General features: G+C 47.0%; 1 protein-coding gene across 2 annotated transcripts in view; it reads left to right on the top strand.

The window, feature by feature from the left end:
* Positions 1-25,454, top strand: part of GABRA3 (gamma-aminobutyric acid type A receptor subunit alpha3) — an 81,135-nt gene that overhangs the window by 22,375 nt on the left and 33,306 nt on the right. For both annotated transcript variants that reach the window (XM_064463167.1, XM_064463166.1), the window contains exons 4-5: positions 16,696-16,763; positions 20,571-20,791. In XM_064463167.1, coding sequence (XP_064319237.1) covers positions 16,696-16,763; positions 20,571-20,791 — 289 coding nt within the window. The remainder of the gene's footprint in view (positions 1-16,695; positions 16,764-20,570; positions 20,792-25,454) is intronic.

Here is a 25,454-nt window from a genome sequence, read left to right as displayed (position 1 = left end):
AAGTTCAGACTGAATCAGTGGATGGGATGAGTCATGACTGGAGCGAAATAAATTGTGCCTGAAAACTCAAGACACTAGTTCAGCCTTGCAAAAATCATTTGAAATGCCTCTTTTTTGAAGGATCAGTTCTGATACAAGAAACTTCACCAAGGAAAGAGGATCTGATGACCATATTAAAACAAACAAACATACAAACAAAAACCCAGCAATTTGCAAAAGGGAAGGTGGCAGAGGCTCTGAACAAAGTTTACTGCACCTATCTGAATTCTTGTCAAGGTAGTTGCATCCATACAGGCCAGATCAGATTTTTGCAGTCCTGCATTCCTACTTACTCCCCTGAAGCCGTCTCCTGGAGAGCTGTGAATGTCACTTTAGCCAGTTAAGGCCACTGTCCTGCAAAAAATGAAGGTGCAAACTCTTCTTTCCACAAGTTGTGTTTTCTGTAAACGGTCTGTGCCCATGTGGGAATTGAATTACAGGCTTTAGTGCTTGAAAGATTAGAGCTCTTCCCTTTGGAGAGATGCACCTGGTCTTGCCTGACTATTTGAAAAAGCCTTTTCCTAGAAAAGGGCCCTGTCTGCTTGCATGAGGAAGGGTTAAAGAACAAAAGCAAGAAATCTGCTTCCTTCTCTCCTGATCAATCTAGCCATCATTATGAAAGAAGCTTTCTCATAGCTTCTCTTTGTCATGTAACATTAATACCATTAAGTCCACTTTGGCAAGGAAAGCAACGCATAATTAATTTGCAAATCAGGAAAGTGAATGTGATTTTTATACAAAAGAGAAGGTCTTTAACTGCAGAAGGCATTGTGTGGGCATGGCTGTGCTGCAGATAGGACCTCTCCTCTCTGGCTGGGCAGGAGTCCCTCCTCAAGCATCCCCCTCCCAGCAGTGGTGTTGGGACCCCGAGGTCCCAGGCTGGGCTGGTTCCCTGCCATGTGCCCCCCTCTGTGCACACACCTTCATCGGGTCCCAGTTTGCTGCCAGCCAGAAAAGGGACTGAATCTAACAAATAAAACAGGAACGAGGTGGGGCAGGGGTGAGGTTAGGAATGTATGCAAGTGCCTCTGAATACCTGCAGAGCAAGTTGTTGAGCCAGGTGAAAGTATCTTTAAGCATCTGTTTCCATCCACTGTCCTTTTTGTTTTTTTAAGCCTTAGCTCTATTAGAATTATTACTATTTTGATGCAGAATGCATTAAAAGGGGGAAAAAAACCCTATCTGGACTGACTTGCTCTCAGAAAGATGTTTAATTTTATATATATAATTGAAAGGGGCTAAATATAGCTGTATTAATATTTATGGACCTTATGTTGGACTCAGTACAAGAGTTGCTGTTCAGGGCAATTAAGCTTTACCTTTTCACATCTAGGATTCCAGTGTTTGGAGATGACGTTAGTTGTGTGACCTGCATCCAAGAGGGAAAAAACTAAAAGCATGCCATTATCTGTCGTACATGATACCCTGTATTCAATGCTGTTTGCTGACAGGCAGTTTGTCTCCAGCAAGGGAGATCCCTCAGAAGCAGGACTACTGTCTTAAGAGAGGTGAAATTGGAGAAATCAGTAGGCTCAGAGGCTTGCAGGAGAACTGTCCCTGCAGCTGATGCTGTGTTTTAGGAGGAACTGAGTGACTAGACCATCTCATGGGATCAGAAAGTGGGTATTGCCCACCCTTTCTGCACCGGTAGCTGCTGGGGTAGAGTGGAAAATTATTGTGGTAGCACTTCATGGACTCCATTTGTCTTCATACGATCTCCACCCTGGTGCCGGGGCATGGGAAGTCCGACCCTCAGTAGCTTGTGTGCAGTGGCACACAGGGCAGAGGGGGCTGTTTGTACCCTATTCCTGGGCTCGGGCTATCTGTGCATGTCTGCAGGGCTAGTCACAACCTTCATGTCATTAAAGCACAGGGAAAGCAAATCCTGTCCAGAGATCTGAGCTGCTGTAGGGAACGTGTGTGCGGGGAATTAGGTCGAGGCTGTAACGATGAAAACAAGTCAGTTTGTGTTAATAACAAAGGCAAAATTATGATGCGCTTGATTTCTAAAGCACTGCCTTTCAAGAGAAGGGTATCACTAGGATAACATGACAAGAGTCCTGGCAGTGGTTGAATTGCCCTGCATTGCCGCTTTTTGGAAGCTGCAGCTCCTCACTGCTCCAGTTAGCAAAGAAGCTGTTAGATGCTGTAAAATCTGTCACTGATAAGGACTGTCTGAATCCTGCCTTTCTACTAAATTTGATCAGTGTGTCAGATTTTTACTTTCTTCCATCTGGACTCTAATAACTGCCTTTGAGAAGGAGGACTGCAGCAAGGAGCCTCCTCAGGGAGCGAGGGGTTAACCTGCCCTCCCCGGGGCAGGTGCTCACAGCCATGGCTGCAGATGGAGGTTGTCGGAGGGTGAGCCTGGTACCCATCCCTTCTCCTACGATTCACGCACCTCACAAATTGTGAAGCTTTGTGTGGGCGTGTTTCAGTTCTTTCACTGGTGCGTTGTATATTTTGGTAGCTGGAAGCCTTTTTAACCCCCTTCAATAAGCATCAGGGGAATGCGTTTTCCAATGGCTTTCATTAGCTTTTGCTTTTGGAGCACAATAGCTGCTTAAACAGGAAGGGAAACGTGGAAATCAAATGGCACACACGCGGAGGTAGAAATGGTGGCCACACTTTTAGTGGTTGGAAATGAGTTTTCAACTCCAAATTGCCCTTCCAAATTCAGCCTTGGCTCTGGGGATTCACACCAAGTGACCCTGACCCCAGTAGTCCCATATTAGCAATTACGGGTGACAACATCCTTGCCGAAAGGCGTTGGCTTGATAGCAAAGGATTGTTCCTTGGTGTGCCTGAGAGCGAGCCAGCACAGGGCTGAGTCCCACCTCATCTCTATTCCTGAACAAGGGCAAGCCAAGCTATATATTAAGGAGCAAGGAAATTGCACCAGTTAAATTTAAAAAACTCATTTAGCTAAAGCAGCACAAGCCCCCATGAATATTTATCTGATTTTATGGAAGCATGTGGACTCCCACCTACTTTATTAAATTGATTTTCAATAAAAATGCCAGTGGAAGACGTTTGATTAATGGCTGGTGGGGTGGTACAATTAATGTGGAGTCTGGTCTGGAGTCAGCAAGAAGTGTCGCCTGAGCACGTGTGTCCCTGCTGGAGGTTGGGCTAAGGAAATGTTTCTAAACTTGTCTGAGGGAGAACAGTGATGTTTATCCTTGTGGTTTCCATGATAGGGTGAACAGGAGCTGCTGTTTGGCTGGTGCCTGGTTTTGCTGAGGGCCAGAGTCCTGACCTTGAAGCTGGCATGTGGCTTTTGCTCTCAGTGCTCTGCCTTTTGCTCTGCTTTTCACGCCCCTCCGAGCAGGCTGCACCTGAGAATTAAGCACAGCAGTGAGCTTCAGAGATCATGTTGGGTTTGAGCTGAGGCTCCCTGGGCCTTTGCATTTAAACATGCTCCATCAGCCTCTGGATCTGCTCAGCTCCTACCAATTTACCTGCTTGGATTTGTCTCCTGAAGGAAGGCAATTTGAGTCTGTAATGTTACAGCTCTATTAGAGAGCTCTAGCGCGGTTTCCCACTGGGACCCCTGCCAGGGCTGGCGCCGCCTCTTTTTGATGAGCTGTCGGGTGGGAGATGCTGAGTGTGATGAAAGTGGGGGTCATAGGCATTGCAGTACTCAGGGCCCTGCTGAGCCAGGGAGCCTGGAAATCCCTGTGGGGTGAGGGGGCCTCCCTGCCCCTGGCGGGCAGTGGGGCTGGGGGCTGCCTGCACAGCCTGAAATAGAAACTGTCACTGGGAGAGTTGCAAAAAATCTTTGGAAGCTGCTGTAGGTGGGATTTGCATCTTATTTTCTCTGCAGGGGGTTTCTGAGTCAGAGGTGTAGGTTTTTTGGGTGTGATGGTTAGGTGAGGACTGCGTGGGAGTGGAGGCAGGTGGCATGCCTCGGTGTGGCAGGGGAGGTGGGTCTGTCTCAGGACCCACCGGCTCCACACCCGTGGAGGCCAGAGAGGTACCTCAAGGCTGTGGAGTGCTGCAACAGGGGTGCCTGAGTCACACCAGATAACCAAGACCTGGGGGCATGAATCCTTCCCCCGCCAGTGTGGGAGCCCCATGCACAGGCTTCTGTTCTGGGAAGCAGGATCAGTGCTCTGCTGCACTCACCCCTTCCCGGAGGGCACGTGGTGCCCAGTAGGCTGCGGCCAGGTGGCACAGGGAGAGCAGCTGGGGGCAGAGATGGTGCAGATGCTCCTGATGCTGACCTCTGGGGCTGAGAGGCTCTTGTAGTGGTCTGTATTTTGCAGTACTTTGGGTTCTTCTCTGCATGCAAATGTATAATGAGGCCCACGATGGTGCTCTGCCTGCAGGAGAGGAGGGGGTCCCTGAGCAGCACCTGCACCAGCAAGCAGTGGATCAGTGCAGGTTCTTTCAGCGTGTGCTGAATTGGTTGGGCGCTCCCCTGCCGCACTTGCATTACTGGGGAGCTGGGCTCAGACTGGGCATGGGGAGAGTGATGGGAACAGAAAGGAATGAAAAAACAAAAAGCGAGCAGGTGCTGGGGAGTTCTGGTTGAAAACAGAAGCTGCGAAAAGGCAGATTGGCAGCCAGCATATTTCTGGGGACAGCTTTCTCCTCTGTAGGCTGTGAGTTGCCTACGAAACATGTCAATAAAGCACACTTGCAAGCACTGTCTCTAATAAATATATATTTAAGAGAGACATTTCTTAAAAACTTCTGCTAGGAGATATCTAATTCTGAAGGGATGACACAAAAACGGTATCTCCAGTGGAAGCAGAGAGTTGCCATGGGAACTGGAACGCTTTGAATGCACGTCGCTAAAACAAGAAAACATTATCGGCAGCAAAGGAAATTAAAAACTACATCTGGAGGCACCTGCCCTCTGCTTGTCTCTGATGGGAGTATCGGAGTATTATGCAGTATATCATAATTCATGTAGTGGGCAGAACTGAAATTAGGTATTTGTTGCCAAATTTTTGTAACTAAACTTAATTATATCAAATATAATTTAAAATTTTAATAAAAAATATTTTAATAAAATATAAACCTATAATTTATAATAAATTTAGAAATTAATAAAAATAATAAAAAATTAAAGAATAAAAAGCGTTCCTGTCCATGGGACAGACAATGCTGGTGTCTGAGCAGTGCAGGGGAGGGAGACATTTAGAGGTGTAATGGAATTTCCTCTAAAAGAGTCTTGCTCACCTGGGGATAAAACAACAGCCTGAGTGCACAAATAAGCCTGTCTTGCCATGTGTGGGTCACCCTGCTGCTTCTGGGGTCTGCCAGCCCCGTTTGCTGGCCATGGGCTTTCCTGTTCCAGGGAGGCAGCGGGGAGCTGTGCGAGAAGGGGTGTGATGGAGAGGCACGGTGCGTGTCTGGGATTTATCTTGCACTTCAGAGACCCTCCATTTATCCTTGCAAGTCTGGGACAGCAAACACAGGAGGAGTTATTGCCATGTGGCAGAGATGGACTCGCAGTCCGTGCTGTCTAATGCATTTCTTGGTGCATTGGCAGCAGCATGCACAGGGGTAACATGGGGTGCTAGGAGAGCTTGCTGTGTGACAGACTCCAGCGTCAGAGGAAATGCTAAATTGACCAGTGCAAGGCAATGTGAGTTAAATAAATTTATTTGTACAATGTATTGGCATTGCTGCAAACTAAATGAGCAGTGACCATACAGCCCAGTGACCCGTGCATGATGGGGGAGAGACAGCGCGGTGGAGACCATGGCTCTGCCCCACAGCTCAGCAGCCACAGAAGCAAAGACAGCGTTGGGGTGCCTACAGAAGAGAAAGGATGGCTCTGTGTTGCCCTGGGGTGGTGGTGAAGAATGCCAGAAGTGTCACTGGAGGCACGCTACCACAGGAGCTGATTAAGTTCTCCCGCTGAAGGAAATGCCAGCCGAGAGAGAGCGAATGGAGGAGATAAGAGAACCAGAGTGCAAATTATTGTGTTGCTCCCTGCTATGTTTTTTTTGTGTCTTTGTCTCAGTACCTGGTGTTGGCCTCAGGGGACAGGCTTGAGAATTAAATGGACTCTTCCTCTCAGCTATACAGGAAGCCCCAGGAGCCGCCTCTTAAATTTTTTTTTTTATTATATAGTCCATCGTGTGGTCTGGCAATCCTGATCCTGCAGAGCAACCTGGAAGAAGATATAGCCAGAGGCATGGGAAGGCAGTGCTGAAGCTAGAAGGCATATGGGGAAACTGAGGCACAGCGGAACTGCATTGCATGCTCAGTGCCATAGTGCAGATTAGCACCACTGGTGGCGTTGGAGCTCCGAGCTCAGCCTGCAAACCCCACGCACTTGACTGAGACATCTTGTTTGTTCTTTCTCCCTCTGCAATGACATAAAATTAACGCAATGCAGTGTGTTTCTCATTTGATTTTTCTTGCATTTCCCTGCTTGCCTCCTGATTTTCCAATCTTTTCAGGTGTTTTCTATGCATCAGTGATTATCAGGTTAGGAGTAGTGGTTTTGTATTGCACCCTTGTGTTTATCTTTCTCCTGTGGATCTACCTTGAGGTCTGCTGAATTACAGAACTCAGTGATTGCTTTACAAACACAAAGGATTTTACTGGCACTGACCTGAAGTTTTTGCAGCTCTTCTTCAAGCAGGTGAGTGGCCTGTTGAGAGGTGAGGATTTCTGGTAAAGACAGACATGCTGAGAATGTGTTAAAAAAAAGGTTCAATGTTTTCAGGAAAGGGAATAAGTGATAACTTGCTGGGGCCAGTCTGCAAGCTCCCTGATGGAGAAGCTTCGGAAGTGCACCATGCCCATTGCAGGTTCTGGATAAGTCTGGTCTAATGACTAACTCTCCCAGCAGAGTTATACGTGTGAAGGGATACAGCAAAGGCTGCAGCCCAGCGGCTGCTTTGTTCTGGTGCCTTCTCTCTCCTGTGCATGTGCAACTTCAGCCACAGTACCAGGGCACCGGACCTGCTGCAGTCTTTCCCTGAGGGTGCTGTTCACCAAGATCCCTTGATGTGGTCAACAAGAACATCGTTACTGACCCCTAAAGAGGGAAATTAACTGAAGATGAGGTCAGGAAGGCAGACCCAAAATGAAACGCAGCTGTTTTGCAGGTAACATGGAGAGTTTTGCCTAATGCTGAGGTACCAGTCTGGCATTTTTACCCTCATCTCATTGCTCCCTCCAGTGCGCACACCCATGCAGACACCCTGCAGGACTGTGGTCAGCAAAATTCTCCTGGCTTTGGCTTTGTTAGGGCCACAGCCACGTGTACCAGCTGGCAGCACAGCATTGTCTGAATGCTCTTCCCCTGTCCGCTGGGACCAGCAGGGATTCCCTTCTCTGAGTGCTGCTGGCTTAGCCATCAAGGACAGACTTTAACACTGAATATGTTAAATTATGCATGCTAATTTATATTCACACATTTTCTCATTGTATTTATAATATATAACAAACATGTTTATGTAGCATTTCTCTTCCATTACCACAGGGTCTCAAAGCACTGTAGAACCTCTAAAAGCATGCTCATACATACATATTCCTCCTCTGTCCTCATAGCATCTGAGGGTGTCCTAAGTTCTTAAAATAGTAACTACAGTAGCTTTGTTCATTCTGTCTTTTCTGTCTGTAGTAAAAATAGCTCAACGAATTTGTAGTCTCTGTTTGTAGTCTGTATGTGTGAGAATGGGGGGTGTGTGTAAAGCCTCCGTGCCTGCACATCCTCTAAGAGTTGCTGCTTCTGACTCTCTTCTATCTGACTCTCTCTTCTATTCCGCCTGGACTTTATCAATAACTTGCACCATGTCCTGATTCTAACCTCTGGATGTGTATTTTATGTCACATAATGCAGTAATAATAATAATTCTTATTACATATTACATACATTACTGCCTCATGCAGGTGTGTGCCTGCCTGCATGGGGCAATGAGGGAAAGCTAAATTAAACTACATGAACCAAATACATAGTTCTGTTGAGTCTTGCACTAGTTTTTGGCCTGGGCTCCTAATGGAGTGAGGCTTATCACATCTTTCTTTCTGCCTTTTGTCTTCCAAAAGCTTTTGAGCCTGTTGGCTGATCTGAACAAATCCTGACAGAAAGGTATCTCATATCTATAAAATCTCAGAGATTTTAAGTCCTTGCAAGATTTGTGGAATTATGCAGCTGAGTGGAAAAAGATCCAAAGTAGAGAGGGGTTACTGGATGGAATCAGCTGGTGTAAGGCATCTGAAAAACAGACAGGAAAAGCTGATCTGCAAGAAAGCAGGGTTTGTTGGCTCTGCTACTGGTAGAGCAGCATCTCTCCTAGTCTGTTCTGCTGGATAGAGCTCTAACCTGGATCCCCTACTCTTGGTAAATGTGATAAAATGCCTTTTTCCAGCATGGGAGGGTGTGAAATCCCTATAGCACCTTCTACAGCAACACGTGGACTTACCCACTACACCAGGTATGCCTAGACCCCCCTTACCCATTGCGTGTTGAGACAAAGAGGCAGTGTATAATGCTCTGTACAGGGAGTTCAGATCAGTAAACTGGGCAATCTTGTGCTGTTGTTCACATGGAATTGCTAGGGCAGCAGTGCAGTTTCTCACCCAAAAGGGACAAGCAGATGTCCTGTGTGTCTTTCAGTGCTGTGCTGTGGGATGCTGTCTCCCTGCTCACTTGGAAGAAAGGAGGAGCAAGGTGTGTCTGACCTCTCTTCTTTCAGCAGTAGTTATGCCTTGATCCAAACGCCGTAGGCATGGAGAGAGCTTAGACCTTGGTCAGAGCCACGAGCCCATGTATAGCACATTTGGAGACTTAGGGATTTATCTTCCAAGAGCTGAGCTGATCTTCCCTATGTAACCCAAGGAGTTTGTGCCCCGGATGGCTTGTTCCCCAGGGATTACCTGGGAATTAGACATACATCTAGGCATTATGGTGTGCCATAAATCATAGACAAGCCATGCTCAAGTGGTAACTGGGTCACTTAATGGTCCTGCATCTTGTTCCTGCAGAGAACACTGGATGCAGCCATGTTAGAAAGCTGCATATACAGCCTGCTGTGTGAGACAGAGAATAAATCTCTTCATTGCATCAGTTCTCCCCTGGCCCTGCTAAGAAAGGGCCAGGGCAGCAGGCTGTCTCTTTGAGGGATTTGACAGGCATCATCTCATCACCTTGTGTGAGTGGTTTCGTTATCAGCTGTCCCTTGAGGAAGCCCCTGAAATTCTTTTGAACTTCTTGCTCCCCCTATGCTGAAATATCCAAGTTGGGGGGAGAAAGGAGAGAGACCACAGCTGGAAGTGATACCACGTGTGTATCTGTGCTTACAGATTTGATGACTTCCCTCTAGTCTAGCTGGAGGACATGCAGTTGTAGACACTGATGTGCCATCACACCAGAGAGAAGGTAGTGATTCATCACCACAGCTCACAGAGCAGCTCCTTCAGAACTGGCTGTACTGGCCATCCCGGGGGATTTGAGCAGCAGCAGTGGGTGATAAGCAAACCCCTGTGAAAAGATGCCTCAGCACCCTAGGACAGGGTTGATGCTTTCATGGACAGCAGCAGATAGCCTCGTTTCCTGTATAGATGTGACGTCTTTTCGATCATAGCTCTGCAGACATCACTGAGAGTGTAACTGAGGGGGTCAGATCTGTTACACAGACTGAGTTATTTCAGCTTTGAAAGCGAGACAGGGGGACCACTTCTGTAAGCAAGCACATAGCTGAGCAAAACTGCATTAGACAAATAGTTCATGACACATCTGCAGAGCTAGATACGGATCTGATCCAAAGGTCTTGTTGGCAATCCACTGCAGGCTTTTACTCAACCCTGCTTTTGCTGAGATAAGACATTTGTTTCAGACATTTATACTGTTTCTTTCCTTGCTGTGTGGTTCGTTCTGCAAAGTACAAATTTCCCAGTGCTCAGTCCATGGCTGACCCCACTTTGCAGTGATGAGCATCCCATCAATTTTAACCATGTTGTCCCAGGTGGGAGCATGAGGCTAAGGCCAGCCTTCACCCATGGAACTCTGGTCGTCCTCATCTCCATGTTCACTAGAGAGAGGCAGATCCCATCAGAGGGTGTCAGGTCTGGGTGGGCTGACCTACCTCTGGGATGACATCCTCACCCCCCTCACCACCACCTCACCACCACCCTCCACTCCCCCGCCCACCCCACTCCCCAACAAAATGGGGCTAATGGTGTCTCTATAGTGTCTTAATGCTTCTGCCCAAGTGAGTTTTCCTGTAGATGTGTTGGTGCTTTAGGTAGTTCAGGGAATTAAGCCTGATGGCACTGTTAGCTCTGTCTGGCCTGTGAAGGATTGGGCCAGCTGCCAGCCCTCCTGGTGACACTCTTAGCCATGATTGCTGCTGTTCAGCATTGACTTCTGTGGGCTGCATGGTGTGCTACCTAAAGCCTTTGCTTCTTACTGGTTTCAACTGTTTTAATTCTATATAATTCTATCTATGGAGGCGGCGGTTACAGTTTATTCCTACGTAAGGAAGGCTGCTGACAGGACCGAGATGCCATATGTATGTTCTGGGTGGTTCTTCTAAGAACAACATGTGCACTCTGCTGTCCACTTTTGGGAAAGATGCCCAGGCTGAACTTGTCAAGCCTGGGTGTATGTCTGTGATACGAGACTTGGCTTTTGTATCTGAACAAGTAATTTTGTATTCAAGGATGCCGAGGCACTAAACCAGCAAAGCAGCATCTGAAAATATGTATTTTGACTTTGGGACTGGGAGTTTGAAGAGGTTGACTGTGACCTCTCTATGTGTTCTCCAAGATCCCCAAGCGAAAACCAATTGAGAGAGAAGAAGCTGCCCAGATCTGTCTCCACTCTAGCTCCGCTCTCCCTTTTGCAAATGCTGGAGGAAACGCCAGTACCTTCTCAGTCTTTTGCTGTGTCTGTTCCCCAGCCTTCCTATCCTGACCCATGCACAGCCTCTACTCCTAGGATACTTTGTGTGAAAGCATGTTTGTGGTCCTGACATTGTCAATAGCTCATGTTGCTTTGCGGCCTTTGGGTGGGAGGAGCTCTGTCAGTCTATGTCCTTGGAGTCTTTATCCCCTGGCTGGGCTGGACAAGCCTTGGAGGCATTAACAGCACTGCAGTGATGTTCACTGAAATGTTTGTTTCTGTGCTGCTGAGCTCCCTAGCAAAAAATGCAAGAAAAGCAACTCTAAGATGCATCCCACATATAGGAAGAGTCTCGCTAGCCCTGCAGCACGAGAGCAGCAGTGAAGGCTATGTCAGGGGTTTCTTGTGTGTGGTTGGTGATCTAGAAGATGTCATATCTCCATTTCTGCAGCTCTGGCAAGGGCAGCTGTGGAGGGAGGCAAGGTTACCCTCTCTCCTCAGGCACCTACCCCTCTGCTTGTGCCTCCCTGTCTTCTAGCTCTGGCGTGGCAGTCCCAAGGGCAAAGTCACATCCAGAGGAGTGCCCTACCTTCTTTAATGCCTCTCTTACTGAAAGGAGGCATCACTCAGCTCCTACTTCCCAAAACAAAGCAGCACCATGGGTTAAAAGGCCATTGGAAAATCCAAGGTAGGAACTGGCAAAGGTAGCAGCCCTGGTGCAATGGGACTGAAGCTGTCAGAGTGAGAGGAGGGACCTGAGGGTGGAGTTTCTGACTGGGGGCTGCAGTGTGCCTCATCTGAAGGCAAGTGCTGCCTTGACTTGTGGTGTGGCTTGGCTCCAGCAGGCTCATGGGTATTGTAGCAAAGGTCATGGAAGCTTCTTTTGTTCCAGAGGCTAAAATTGGAAGGAAAATGAAATCCCCTCACTGAGAGACTGAGAAAATGAAGAATGAAACACCCAAAAAGCTTCTGCGTGCAGCTGCAAAAATTACCTTCTGCTGCTTATTAATTAGCATGGCAAGGATTTGGGAGAAGGCATGAAATGGAAGTTGGTAGTACAAACCAACTCGTATTTCCCTTCCTGGAGATGCTGGGTTAGCTGTAAAGCACTGTCCTGTCCAATGTGCTCACTTTGGGTTACATGATATGGGAAAGAGCTATGTAGCATACCCTTTCTCTTCATGGTGACACTGCCCTCACTCCAGGCTGGTAGGAGTCCTTCCCAAAGGATTTTATGTATTTGAGGGAACACTGGACAGGTCCTTGGGAGAGGGTTGCTGAATAAGGAGACCTTATCACGCTGAGAAACAAGAGCACTGCTCCACACTAGGAGCATGTTAAGGGGCATTACCAGCTTGTCACTGCACTTTTTAGGTTGTGACCACAGTTGGAGATGGGATATAGGGCTGGCTGGAGTCCAGAGCAATTCCTAGGGAGCCCAGTGCAGGAACATCTATCTCCAGGAGCTGGCCTGGAGCCAACTAAGGGTTTGTACCACTGAGTGCAGGAATATCCTCATTTCTAGTCTCAGCCATGCCATCACGCACAGAAACACCAGTACAGACAGGCTTGTCACCTGTGCGCTCCCTCAGGTCCCAGCACAGCCCTGGGGCGAGCTGGAGCACTGTCACGTGGAGCACGTCCTTAAGGAGGTCCCCGTGCCCTCACTTATCCAGTTTCTCTCTGAGGTAAGGCTGTGCAGCCTCTCTGACGTCAGTGCAGCAGCCAGGAATCCCCTGCACAAAGCCACAGTGGCTTCACCTCTGTTTTAATAGTGCACATCGTTTGGGAGCCTCCAGTGCTCAGATGCAGGCACATCATTTCTGCTAGCTTGTGGCATAGCCTCTGGGAACCCCTGCCTGGGAAACGTGTCTGTGTTCAGCACATCCACAAACCTCAAGAGCTGAAACACAACTGGCTGAGTCAATTATATTACAGCTGAGATTCTTAAATAAACAGCACTTGATGAGTGCAGCAGGATGTTTAATAAGAGCCTCCTCAGCCCCTGTGTCCCCCACCTCCCATAATCACTTGTAGAGGCAGCCCTACAATCTACAGCTGGTGAGGGGAGAGGCAGAGAGGCAGTGTAATTTGTATTCCAGCTCTGCTACTGCTCCTAGTGCTTCCAAGAAGCAAGTAAAAATAGCACTCTGTCATTTTGTAAATAATAGCTATCTCGTCACAGGCCGAGGGAGTCACGAGCACTTAAAAGGTAGACTGTGGAAAGGGTGGGATGTCTGCCTTGAGCCAGAGCCAGGAAGATGGGGCATGGGGACTCAGAGAGGGGAACAGAGGAGGACTGATAAAATGGAAACCCTGAAGCACCTCATCAGCGGCAGCTGCTGCTGTTTTACACCTTCTGCACATACAAGGCAAGCCAGTGACCCTGCTGGTGTGGGGCTTGGGGTGGCAGGACTGGCCCTCCACATGGTGCCAATAGGGATGTTTATCTTCTGCACAAGCAGCTAGATCTGGTGTAGCAAAGTCACGGAGGAGAGGGGTAGCTTCTAAAGAGCAGGCAGGTATAGGGAGTGCCATGGTAACACTGTGGGAAGGGATGTTACAGCTTTTGTTCTACATTTGCATTGCAGATCTGCCCAGCTGTGGGGGATTTCTGCAGGCAGGAGCAAGGTAGAATTGTCTGGCAGGCAGGGACTTGGCTTTGTACCATGTGGGAGAAGGGGCAGCTCTGACTGACCCGCAGTACCTTGATCCTGCTCACTCACTTGTTCCAGATGGCTTTAGAAGTGCAGGTGTGATCAAGTTTGGGAATAAGCTGAGCCTATAAATGGGAAAAGCCCCCAGACAAGGGAATCGGCCTCAAACAAGTGCTTGGGAACTTGCCACTTGGGCCTCTAAATTCTGCTCATATTCAAATGTTGAACCTGAAAATCTCTTCTAGTTTTGTGACTGCTACAGGGTCCTTTTTTGCTCTCCAGTCCCCAGATGGCAGCAGTTTGGGCATGGTGAGGCTCAGCACCTTGTGTTGATGGTGGTGCGTGTGCGGCATGCCAAGAACAATACCAAGCCCTCTGCTAGGCACCAGTGCACCAGCCCACTCCGTTCCCTAGGGCAGCTGGAGCTGAGTCTGGTCCTTGCTCCACTCCAGCTTCCTACCTGAACTAAGCCTCCTTTTTTTTGTCTCCCCAACTATTAAACAGGACTGGCAGCATCCACCTGCCACCCCAGAAGGCTTGAAGGCTCAACTTGTGCACGTAGAAAAAGGTTGAGTCACAGGGAAGGATGATACTAGGAAAGGAAAAATGCCATTTAATTCTGCAACAGGTCTCGGGAAAGTCCCTAACCCTCTACAGTACAGTCCTTAATTATTAAATCTTTGGTGAGAGCTGGGCAAGACAGCCAAGCTGCAGTGTGGGTGTGTCTGTGGATTGAGAAAAAGGTAGGGACTTCCCTGCCATGTCTCTGAGCAGAAGCAGGAGATGCTCAGCTTTCTCTTGCTGCAAAAGTGGATGCAGTTTTTTCTTGTTCAGGCTCAGGGTGGGTAGGTGTGAGGGTAAGGAGGGAGGAGGCTGCTGAATAGCTCCTAATTTCTCTGGAGGAGAAGGCATCACCGTCACAGACCTGATGAGCCTGGGTAGGGCTGTAAGCAGTGCAGGTGCTCTTGGGCTGTAGGATCGTGAAGCAAACGAATCTCTGAGGCTGGAGCTTGCTCTGTTATGCTGTATTTTACTTATCTCTGGATTTCCCAGCTCTGCTGAAATCCCTGCTTGCATAGCAATGTTTTAATTTTAGAAATCCCTCCAGATCCCAGCCAAATCCTGCCCTTAGGAGCACATATTAACAGGGAAAGTTCAGTCTGGCTTTTGCCATGAAAGGTGCAGGGAGTGCATTTTTCTAAGTGCTGGGAGACATCAATAAGCCAGCAACCAAGCCAGGCCCCACAGCTTGTCCTTACACCAGGCGCTGCCTTGCAGGCACAAAAGACATAAAGGCTCATGTAAATATAGCAGGATTGTATCAAAAGGTGTTCAAAATTATTTCTGTCTTTCTACCTCCTCATCACTTCCTGAACCCCTTCCTTCATGCTTGGACCCCAAGGATCACATTGTAAAGTATGAGTCCTTTCATAAACCCCAGTCCCTCTGCCCCCTCAGGTGTAAGGGGCAATTCATTCTGCACCTCACCAGGAATGACTTCACTGGCTGTGGATCTTGATCTGATAACCACAACTGTAAATTATTTGTCTTGGGCAAAGTGAATGCCAAGAAGGGAGGAGGGGAAGGGAGAGAGAGTTTGTGTTTTCTCTAAAACATAATTAGCTTTCTCTTGCCGCATGTGTTAGTGGAAAGAGCCTTGCTTCACTAAATGTTCTACTCTGCTTTGTATCTTATTTGGGGACTTCTTTGGAGGGAGACAGAGAAATACCCTGAGTGTTTAAGTCTAACAGAAGTAATTCATTTTGTTCAGGATGCTGTCTTGTTGGTTTCTGGGTGTTTTAGAAAATGTACCGCAAACATATTTCTCTTTAACCTTCTTTTTATTGCATCAAGACAAGATCAAGGGTTACTTATATAGCACAACAACATCAGCCACGGGCTGCGTCAGAAGCTTTCCAGCCATAATAACTAAAGACATGTATACGTATATTTGAGCCATTAAGGAGAAAACCCTGCCAGAATGTATTATCTTATTTTTGGATACAAAACTTTGAAGCACAAGACTAAGCTTCGTAGTGCTGCAAAATAACTGTCAGGGGACAGAAGGATTTCCATAACTGAATTGAGCAATGGGCCATCCCGGCTACTTGCAAAACTGCTGCAGTGGCCAATATGGGGTACTATACACATAGCATGAAGTCTTCTTTGGGGATCTAAATTGGTTCCTTCATAGGGAAAGTAACTCTGAGCCAGCTAATGCCATGCCCTAAAGTGTTGAGGATTTATGGTAATGTAGTGCTAAGCTCAAGGCACCTCACTGATCATTTTTTTAGTACAACCCAGTGGGCAGGGCATAGGACCATGAATCTGGCAAATTACTCTGCCTTGATTTCCCTGCAAAATGAGACAGCAGCAGAGATTTCAATTAGGAAACACGCCGAAATCAGAATGAAGTCAAGAACGAGAGATGTGTGTGCCATTCAGCATCAATAATGCATATCTTTACCTGAAGGCAAGTGATTAAGATTGCCCCTGGGTTTTAGCGCTCGGGGCAGGAAGTGGGGCTTTGTTGTTTTGCTGGGGCAGCGAGGCTGCTGTTCAGCATCCAGGAGGGCGGCGCAGCCTGGGGTGCAGGGAAGCGTGTGATACAAGCAAGCAGCAGCTTTGCCAGAGCAGCTGCTCACCAGGAGCGAGGCACCTAGGAGAACAACAAACACGACAGCAGTAAAAGGCAATTGGAATAGTGATTCTTTTTACATACAGATAAGCCTGAAGCTGTAACAAAACCAGGGTTTCCTAAAACTGGTGGAATATTGCTAGGCTATTTATCAGGCTGGGAGACACAAAGGGATTTCAGATTAAAAGGAGTTTCAAAACATCAGGACTTACCTCTGTATTGAAAACATGTGGATCTGTAACACATTATGTATTGTTTAGCCGCGTACATTTTGTAAATATGAATTGTCTGGCTGTGCAGGACATATTCGTCCTTGGTGTAAGCATGGAAAGCAGCAGAGCTACATCAGAGATGAATTTGCCCAATTACAAGTGATAAAATCGGCTGTTGTTCAGGGCACAGCAGAGAGCACAATGCCGGCTTGCTGAGGGCTCGCCAGGGAGGCCCCTGGCAGGAAAAAACACCACGTAACAAAACCCAAACCCTTCCCTGTACAAGCAAATTCAGTTCTTTAATTGCTTTTTTCCCTTTTTTTTCTGCCCCAGACAGTGTAACTGAAGTCAAGACAGACATTTACGTGACGAGTTTCGGCCCTGTCTCGGACACAGATATGGTAGGTGCCACTGGCTGGTCGCCTCACGAGGAGGGATGGCTTCTCCTGCAGCTGACGTGCCCCTCCCATGTCCCTGGGCAATCTGGGCAAAAGGAGGATTTTCCCAAATGACAAGAACATGAGCAAGCATCCCAGCTGCCGGTGTGGGCATGAACGTGCTCATCAGCTTCTCCAAGTCCAAGGGAAGCTCAGGGTGGGGTAGACAGGGATTGTTTCTCAGGTGCATTTGGGCTTTTAGAAGCAAATTGATAATGGCAAATACAACCTTGGAGGGTTGATGTCTTTGCACCACTCAAGCACACTGCAGGCTTTGGGATCTTTTTCTGTCTTGCAAGTGCAACCTAATGAAATGGGAACATCTGCCCCTGTGACCAAGACCCGTATGTAGCATGCTGCACCTATTTCGTGACTTGATAAACACCTTACTGTAGCCAGCTTTCTTTGACCTGTGTGTGGAGGAAGGAGGGGTGCTCTCTGGGAAGAGGGGAGGATGCCAGAAGCCGGCCTGTTTTGGTGGCAGTGCCAGAAGAGAACGGTTCACCATCAAACCGTCCTCAGTGCTTGAACCAGAAGGGTGGCAAAAGAGAAAAAAAGAAAAAGAATGAACTGATTGCAATATTTTGACATGTTCGGGGAAAATTATTAACGAAAAGGCCTGAGGTCTGAATTTAGGCTTGTATTCCCACAACAGTTTGTCTTCTAATTAAAACAGGACTGTGGAGCATAATTAATTGTGAGTTTTCTCAACAGCATTTCTTGCAGCTCGTATCCCACACGTGCCCAGGCACACAGGGAGGAGTTGGCTGTCGATGGTTGCTCAGTGTTTCAGGGAGCCACATGAGGACAGTCATGCATTCAGGACTCAGACCATTCTGTGCATCCAGTCCCAGAGGTGACCTGGTGCTGGCATAGCCCAGGCCAGTGGTGGGCAGTCCTGGCCTTGGAGGGAACCCACTTCGGGAGAAGAAGCAGGCATTGCTCTCACCAGCTGTGTCAGGCAGGAGCTATGTCCTGCAGCTCTTGCGGCCCCTCCAGAGCTGAGAGGGTTTCCTTTTCTGTGCTCACGTGGCCATGAACATCTCTTCAGCTGCCCCACTGACAGACCTGTGCTAGCAAGCAGAGGAGCTGGGGGAGAATAAAATCTCATTGAGGTGCTAGCCCCATCATGCAACCCCATGTTGCTTTGGAAAGACCACTCCAGGGTTAGAAGTTAACTTGATGTCAGCGTAGCCAAGAGTATTAATCTCATCTGAGTTCTCTTTCTATCTTGCTTGCTTTCCTACCACAGCGGAGACCCATAATATATTCAGCAATCTTAGCCCTTGGGGAGTATCTGATAATTACTTCCAAGGTGGAGCATATTTGATTAAGGGAGCATGTATAATGAACTGTGAAGAAGAAATATGAGGTATTGGAAAGAGAAAGGTATTTTCTGCAATGTGATTTGACACAATGAATTTAAAATTAGGAGGACAGTTAAAGAACAATAAATTACTTCCCCTTTGCATGCTTTAGTTCCATGTATTTTACAAATGCATAGCAAATGTGTTTTAGCGTGCCATTCTGGTCCTAAATAAACTCAGAAATGTGAGAGAGAGAAACCCCATCTCCTCGGGAAGCGTGGGGAGAACCTGCTCTTCTGCAGTGGTTCCTTTCATCTTGGGAATGGGGAAGTCCCTCCTTCCCTCCTTCCCCACTCGCATCCACCTGGTGATCCCGCTCCTGTCCCTCCCCCAGCCATTACTCATTGCAATGGAAAGCCGCTCCTGCGCATCTTGATGCAGATGGAGACTGTAATTATGATGACGGAGGAGAGGCAGGTAAAGCTGCTGTGGAGAGCAGAGGAGAGCAGCTGTTTATGAAGCGTGGAAGAGGACATGCAGACCTTTTCCCTGAGATGCTTTAAGGGACTTCTAATATCTCTTTCAGTTTAGCTTGGAAAGTAGAGCCTGATAGGACCTGACATGTGCCTGAGTCTTTGCTAGTGAGCTCTTGCAGCTTTGCTTCAGTCCCCAGGAAATTAAAAAAAAAAAAAAGTTCAAGGGAGTTTTGTGCTTTGGTGGATGGACTCTGGAGGCAGACTCAGTCTTGATGTTTTCAGTTACTTCTGTAAGGCGGTGAAGAGCATAACGTAGAACTAAATGTGCTCCTTGGAAGGGGTGACTTGGGAATGATGCTCTTGTGGAAAGAAGTATAGAAAAGAGGAGAAGCATCTGAACATGATTTCTCTTTTTTGGGGGACTGATTCCTTAGCATAAAAGAAGAAAAACAGGGCCTGGGAAATTGTTATAAAAGTTTTGCTGCTTTGTTTGTTTTTTTTAATAGGAACAGGGAGTTCTGAATAAGATGCCTCTTCTCCTGATAAGGACTTTTCCCAAACCTACCTCCTGGGACTGCACACAGACTGATTCCCTTGGTTTTATCCCTTTACTGAGCTTAAAACCACAAAGTGAAGATCACTTCCATGAAGGGGCAGAATATCTTGTAAAGGGCAGAGCCTGTGGGAATGTAGGATCTTCTTTTTCCTTCCCCCAACCAGGTTCCAGAAACTTCACATTCAAGCAGGAGTGACTCTGGCCGGGGAGCAGGGATGAATTTCTTTTACCAAGATGCTTTCATTCAGCTGCCATCTGCTGCAAAACCTGTAGGAATTTCTATGATCTATAGGAAACTGATGCGCAGCAGCTTTTTTAATGCTGCTGAGAAGAGCTGCAGGAAATAAATCACTCACAGTGATAAGTTTAGTTGGTCCTGCAGCCTCCAGGAACCCGTAAATAAAGACTATGAATCTGCAACAGCAGTGGAAGAACAGCTGGGACAGACAGGTTTTCCAAAGCCCCTATCTCTCTCTGAAAGCCTTGTGAGCTAATGAGCTCCTTCAGTAGGAGGAGGAGGTGTGAGTTGTAGAGGTGAGCAGTAGGCAGCTTATGCTGATGGGCTAAAGACTTTCCCTCAAGTGACATGGACCCTCAGAGGATACAGGATGGCTCAGGTCACAGGGAACAGCAATCCCTTATGCCAAGCACAGGGCAGATTGATTTAATTTTGCCTCAGGGTGGCTGTGGAGCATAGCACCTTTCCTGCTTGGTCAACTGGTTTCTGAGGCTGCATGCAATAAGTGAGGAGCTGGCCCTGGCCCCAGGGTTTCAGAGAGGTGACTTCTAATTGCCCCAGCTGGAATTTGGCCTAGGAAATGGCTTTTACACTAGCTAAAGGGTAAATAGAAAAAGGAAAAATAGGAAAAAGAAAGTCACAGGATTTTGTAATGCATGTTTATGAGGTCCTTGATTCAGTGCATTTCTAGAGGTGGCTTGGGGAACAAAATAACGTAAAGACAATGTCATTAAACTTTTTTATTATTATTATCAGGGGTATAATTATCAGTATCCTGGCCAAATTCTAACCCCAGGAACTTTATTTTTGCCTTTTTAAATTCCCATGTAGCTGCACACAATGGTTCCATCCCCTGAAACTTCTGGGTAAAGGTGGTGGTGCAGCAGAGCTACCCTAGTACTGGCCACTGTAGGCTGTATTGCAGCTTGTCTGCAGTGGTCAGAAACACTGAATGCAAATTTCGGCATCCTATGTAAGGCATTATACAAAATGTGGTAAATGCCCTCTATCCTCCACATATTTCTCCACTGCTGTTAATCCCCACTTCCTGTTGCATCACACTTCATGTCAGCTAAGGTGTGCCAAAACACAATGTGCTCAGTGACCAAAGATATTTACCATTTCTTGAAGTGCTTGTTTGCAATGAAGAGCTGAATGAAACAAGACTTATTTTTGTCTCCTTTCTGCACAAAGGAATACACTATTGATGTCTTTTTCCGTCAGTCCTGGAGAGATGAAAGGCTGAAGTTTGATGGTCCCATGAAAATACTTCCCCTGAACAACCTGCTGGCAAGTAAGATCTGGACTCCTGATACTTTCTTCCACAATGGAAAGAAATCTGTTGCCCATAATATGACAACACCCAACAAGCTGCTGCGCCTGGTGGACAATGGCACCCTCCTGTACACCATGAGGTAAGTTTGTGTCTCCTGGGCCAGGGTTTTCCCAGTCCCTATACACTTGCAGGCAAGGATGGGACCTCAGGGTACATTACAGCAGGACTTGTGCAGGCTTCCACTGACTCTGTCAGCGCACTTGAGTCTTACCCTGCTGCTTTCCCTGCTATCCTTGTGTCCTACCTATGTAGCATCACTGATCCTCAGCTTAAGCACATTTTTACAGGTAGCTTTTTTCTCATGATTCATGTTGATTTTTTTCTTTTATGTGATGAGGTAGAAGTGTTGGGATCTGTAGTTTGTGGAGTTGGTGTGCCACCAACTTATTTTTGTTCCTGACCTCTGATGGGATATGAAGATGGGTTTCCAGAATTGGTAGGGTAACATTAGGATGGGAGAACTTGTTGTTCTCCAGCAACTTGAGAACAGATCTAAATTTCCTCAGCATGTTACATTTAATGAACTGGAGCTGTTTGAAACATTTAATGAACCCAAGCTTGCTTTTGAGAACAACGGGTTTCTTTTTTTTCCTGTTTTATGGAATCAAAAATCCAAATCTGTGTAATCAAGGCACATCATAAGGGAAAAAATCACCAGCTTATTAACACCCGTGCTTTGAAGGTGCCAGGTCTGGAGAGGCCATTGGAAGTTCTCAGTTTAACCCAGCCCATGTTATCCCCAGCTGAGCTCTCAGTGGGAGCCCTGAACCATGAACCAGGGAGCCTTGCAGCATGAGAACCTACAGCCTGTGCAACCCCACTGTGAGCTCCAGCAAAAGGAGCCTTCCTTCTAAAACATGAGCTGCTGTTGGTGAACCATGCTTGGGCAGTCACCTTTTCTGGATTTCTCAAGAACTGCCCTGGTATATACTTTTATCACTAAGCTGCAACAGGTGGAGAGGATGAAGAGAAACACCTTTGGGTTAATTGTATATTTGTTCCAGAACTATTCAGATATTCCTGTATGCTTGTAAGCTATTCACTCATGTAAATAATGTTTCCACCTGGGGCTGATGTACTAATTTGCCTTCTGAGGTAAATGGGCTTATAAATGAAACAATAAGCTACTTACAGATGCACAAGAAAGGTATTGAGTTGGTTTTAGAAAGGTGTAAATCTTTGTTTTCAAAAATTATTTTCTCTGCTTCCATCTTAAATCCAATCCTAACTAATAACAGGCTTCATTGTAGATTCTGTGTGTTGAGATGCTGTACTTTCACCTCTGTTTTTTGAGAATCAGACAGAATTTCATCTCTTCATAGTTAAGCTGGCTGTGAATCTACATAGTGTCAGCAAGTTTTACAGCCTACATTGATAAACAGTGCTCTGCTTTTGTGCAGCACTTCCCAAATATGAGCTAATCCTGCCACTGCCTGGGGGTTTAGGTCTCCACACATCAGTGATCTCACGTTACTGAGGCAGATGGGGTAAATGAAGGGAGAAGCCCAGCTTGACTTAAGGGCTCAGTTCTGCTCCCGGCTCACTGACCTGCATGTGGATGACTAACACTCCCCCAGCTTGTATCATTGGCTGACTATAAAGTGTTACTGGAGCTACTGGCATAAGACAGCAAAAAAAGGACTCAATTTCAGGGATTTTATATCATTTCATTTCTTCTTTATTCAGCAAACAGCCATTAGCTTCAGCAAGTTTTGTGTGACTGAGAAAGCATTGGTTTTACTTTTCCGTATAGGGCTGGGCAAGTGCCAGGATGGCGGCATCATGAAGCTCTTGGGAATGAGCTTCTTGAAGAAAATGGAGTCATGGGATTTTTAAAATAAATTCAACACATCCTCCAGTTTAGCTGTCTCCCAAAGAAGGGGGGGATGAAAAGGAGTCTGGACCTCCCTTTGCGTCTGCTCCTGCCCGCCTTAAATGTACCTCCTAGGCTTTGTAAGAGGTGAAGAACCCACTCAGAGATACCGAAAGGTTGAGGGTTGGGTAACAGGCCTTTTGTCACATGTTATATTGCACAGTACAAGGAGCTGTGGTGCATGAAGATCTTTTCCTTATCCAGCACAGATTGCTGCTATGCAGATGTGAGGTGCTGAAGTGTGTCCAGAGAAGGTTAACAAAGCTGGGGAAGGGTCTGGAGAACAAGTCTGATGAGGAGAGGTTGAGAGAACTGGGGTTGTTTAGTCTGTTTAGTCTGGAGAAGAGGAGGCTGAGGGGAGACCTTATCGCCCTCTACAACTACCCAAGAAGAGGTTGTAGTGAGGTGGGGGTTGGTCTCTTCTCCCAAGTTACTAGTGATAGAATGAGAGGAAGTAGCCTCAGTCTGCACCATTATCCACCTAATATTGGATATTAGGAAAAATGTTTTTACTGAAAGAGTGGTCAGGCATTGGAACAGGCTTCCCAGAGAGGTGGTTGAGTCACCATTCCTGGAAGTATTTAAAACACATGTAGACATGGCACTTGGGGACATGGTTTAGGAAGAATGGTAGTGTTGGGTTGACAGCTGGACTTGATGATTCTAGAGGTCTTTGCCAACCTTAATGATTCTATGATTCTCAAAAGAAGGAGCAGGACCATGAAGCCAATCTCAGCCCCACACAGCTGACATCCAGCAAAGTGCAAATCTCAGAGAAGAACGCTCTGTCCTGCTGACTAGGGAGTGAGTTTGGACCTCTACCAGATTTCCCCTGGACTGGCAGGATGGCTCAGGTGATCTCTCGCAGGCTCAGTCTAGACTGGTACCCTGCCATGCAGTTTGACTCCTGAGGCATCCTACTCCTTTACCTTGTACCAGCCAATATCCTCGAGGGATCAGCTCTGCTGATGTGCAATTAAGAGGCATGTCTCTTGCTATTTATCCTGCTGTGAAAGCCAACTTCTCTTAGTCAAGGCTTACATTTATAGATGAAGTTGCTCTGGTGGAACAGCAACTCTGACACATGCATCCAGCAAAATTACCCCTGTGTGACAATATTGATAGCTCCTGGAGGGAGACTCTTTATCACTGACCTGAGCTTCAAGGAGTCGCACACCAGCTGTAGCTGAGTGTCCAGAGATTCCTTTTAGTCATGGCACAGCCTCCTCACAGATCAGTGCAATGTCACAGTGGAAACCTCTCATACTGACTCAGGCCTTGGCATCTGGGTGACAAGATGGCTTTTGCAACTGCAGCACAAAATTTCATTTCTCTGTTCCCCTCCTTCTGGCTGCTGAGGAAGGGACAGGATTACTGATCCCTCTGCCTCTTCTCTGCTACTCCAGCTACCTTAGAGGGCAGGGGGAACATGGTTTTATTACGTAGTCCAGCCTCTGCAGTCTGGTTTGTGGAGCTCCTGCAAAATCCAAGTAGTTCAGAAAAGCCCAGCTAGGGTCTCAAAGCTCTGGTGCCAGACCTGAGTACAACAAACCGGGAATTGTGCATGGATTTACATAAGGTACAGACGAAAACTCAGGTGCTGCAGTAATCTCTGGATGTACTCTCTGGCTCGAATTCTGTGGGGCATGTAGATAATGTTCTGGTTCTTCCTGGCCTTGAAGCATATGAAAATAGTGAAAGCTTAATGCTGTGCCAATGGGAATTCAACTTCGTGAATCCAGGCTTTAAAGAGCTCTCCTGCTCTTCACAGGAACTGTCAGAGTGGCATGTTGAGGCTTTGTGGTTATTGTCATAGTGATTCCCAGACAATATGTGCTCAAGTTATGCATTTAAAGGATGTTTAACTGCCAGGCTGATGCATTCAGCTGCATGCCCAAAGACTTTGCCTCAAGAACCTGTATTGCTAAAGACAACGTGAAGTCCTTGGTGGCAGTGCACGAGCACTTGGGAAGGAGGATTGGTGAACTCCTGGCTGAGGCAGAACAGGAGGGAAAGCTGAGTACAAAGGCACGCAGTGTACATGCAGTCCTACCAGAGCTGTTGAACCCCAGATAACAAGTCCTGTACCTACTGCAGCATGCTAAGGGGTTTGAGTTTCCCAGGCTGTGATTTTTGAAATCAAAGATCTTCATGGTGTCTCTCCCAGCAAAGGGTTTGGGTTGTCTTTACTGCTTGGATTTTTAACCCCCAGGCAACTTGTGAGACCTGTAGGCTGGAGCTTGCAGAACCCTTCCATGTGATGGAGGTTCAACCATCATTCTCCTTTCTGCAAGAGCAGAACCAGCTCCTCTGGGTAGTATGAACTGGCAACTATTTGGCTGCATCCCATATCAGGGCTGATCCAAGACAACAGCATAAACAGACCTGAGCAGACCAAAGCTATAGTGCTAAACACACAGGCAGATGAACAGACAAGATGAGATTTGCACAGCCTGCATTTCCCTGCCTTACAGATCCCACAGTGGATCCAAAGGCAGAAATGGTCTATTTTCCAGGCTTGGTTTTGTGGAGGTAGACTTTGTAAAGGAAGCTGTCCCAGGAGCAAGAAATCTTCAGAGATCACCTTATCTCACTGCCATCTGAAATCTGAAATCTCCAGGGGCTGGGGGAGGACACAAAGTGAATTCTGTGCTTTCAGATCCAGCACAAGGATCCTAGAAGCAATTTGGCTTTCAAGCTCAAACTTCAGCAATTAAACCTAACCTAGATTCTCACACAGCCTAAACCGTAAACACTCTTCAGCCTGACTGTGGTTATTAATGAATCTCCTGGAGGAGAAATCAGGACAAAACTCAAGCGATATCCCTGGCATAAACAAAGTCGGTTCTGCTGTGCAGGGTGCTGTCAT

This window comes from Phalacrocorax carbo, chromosome 11 (genome assembly GCF_963921805.1).
Source record: "Phalacrocorax carbo chromosome 11, bPhaCar2.1, whole genome shotgun sequence".
NCBI classification, from domain to species: Eukaryota; Metazoa; Chordata; class Aves; order Suliformes; family Phalacrocoracidae; genus Phalacrocorax; species Phalacrocorax carbo.
This window is presented reverse-complemented; position numbering and strand designations above follow the sequence as displayed.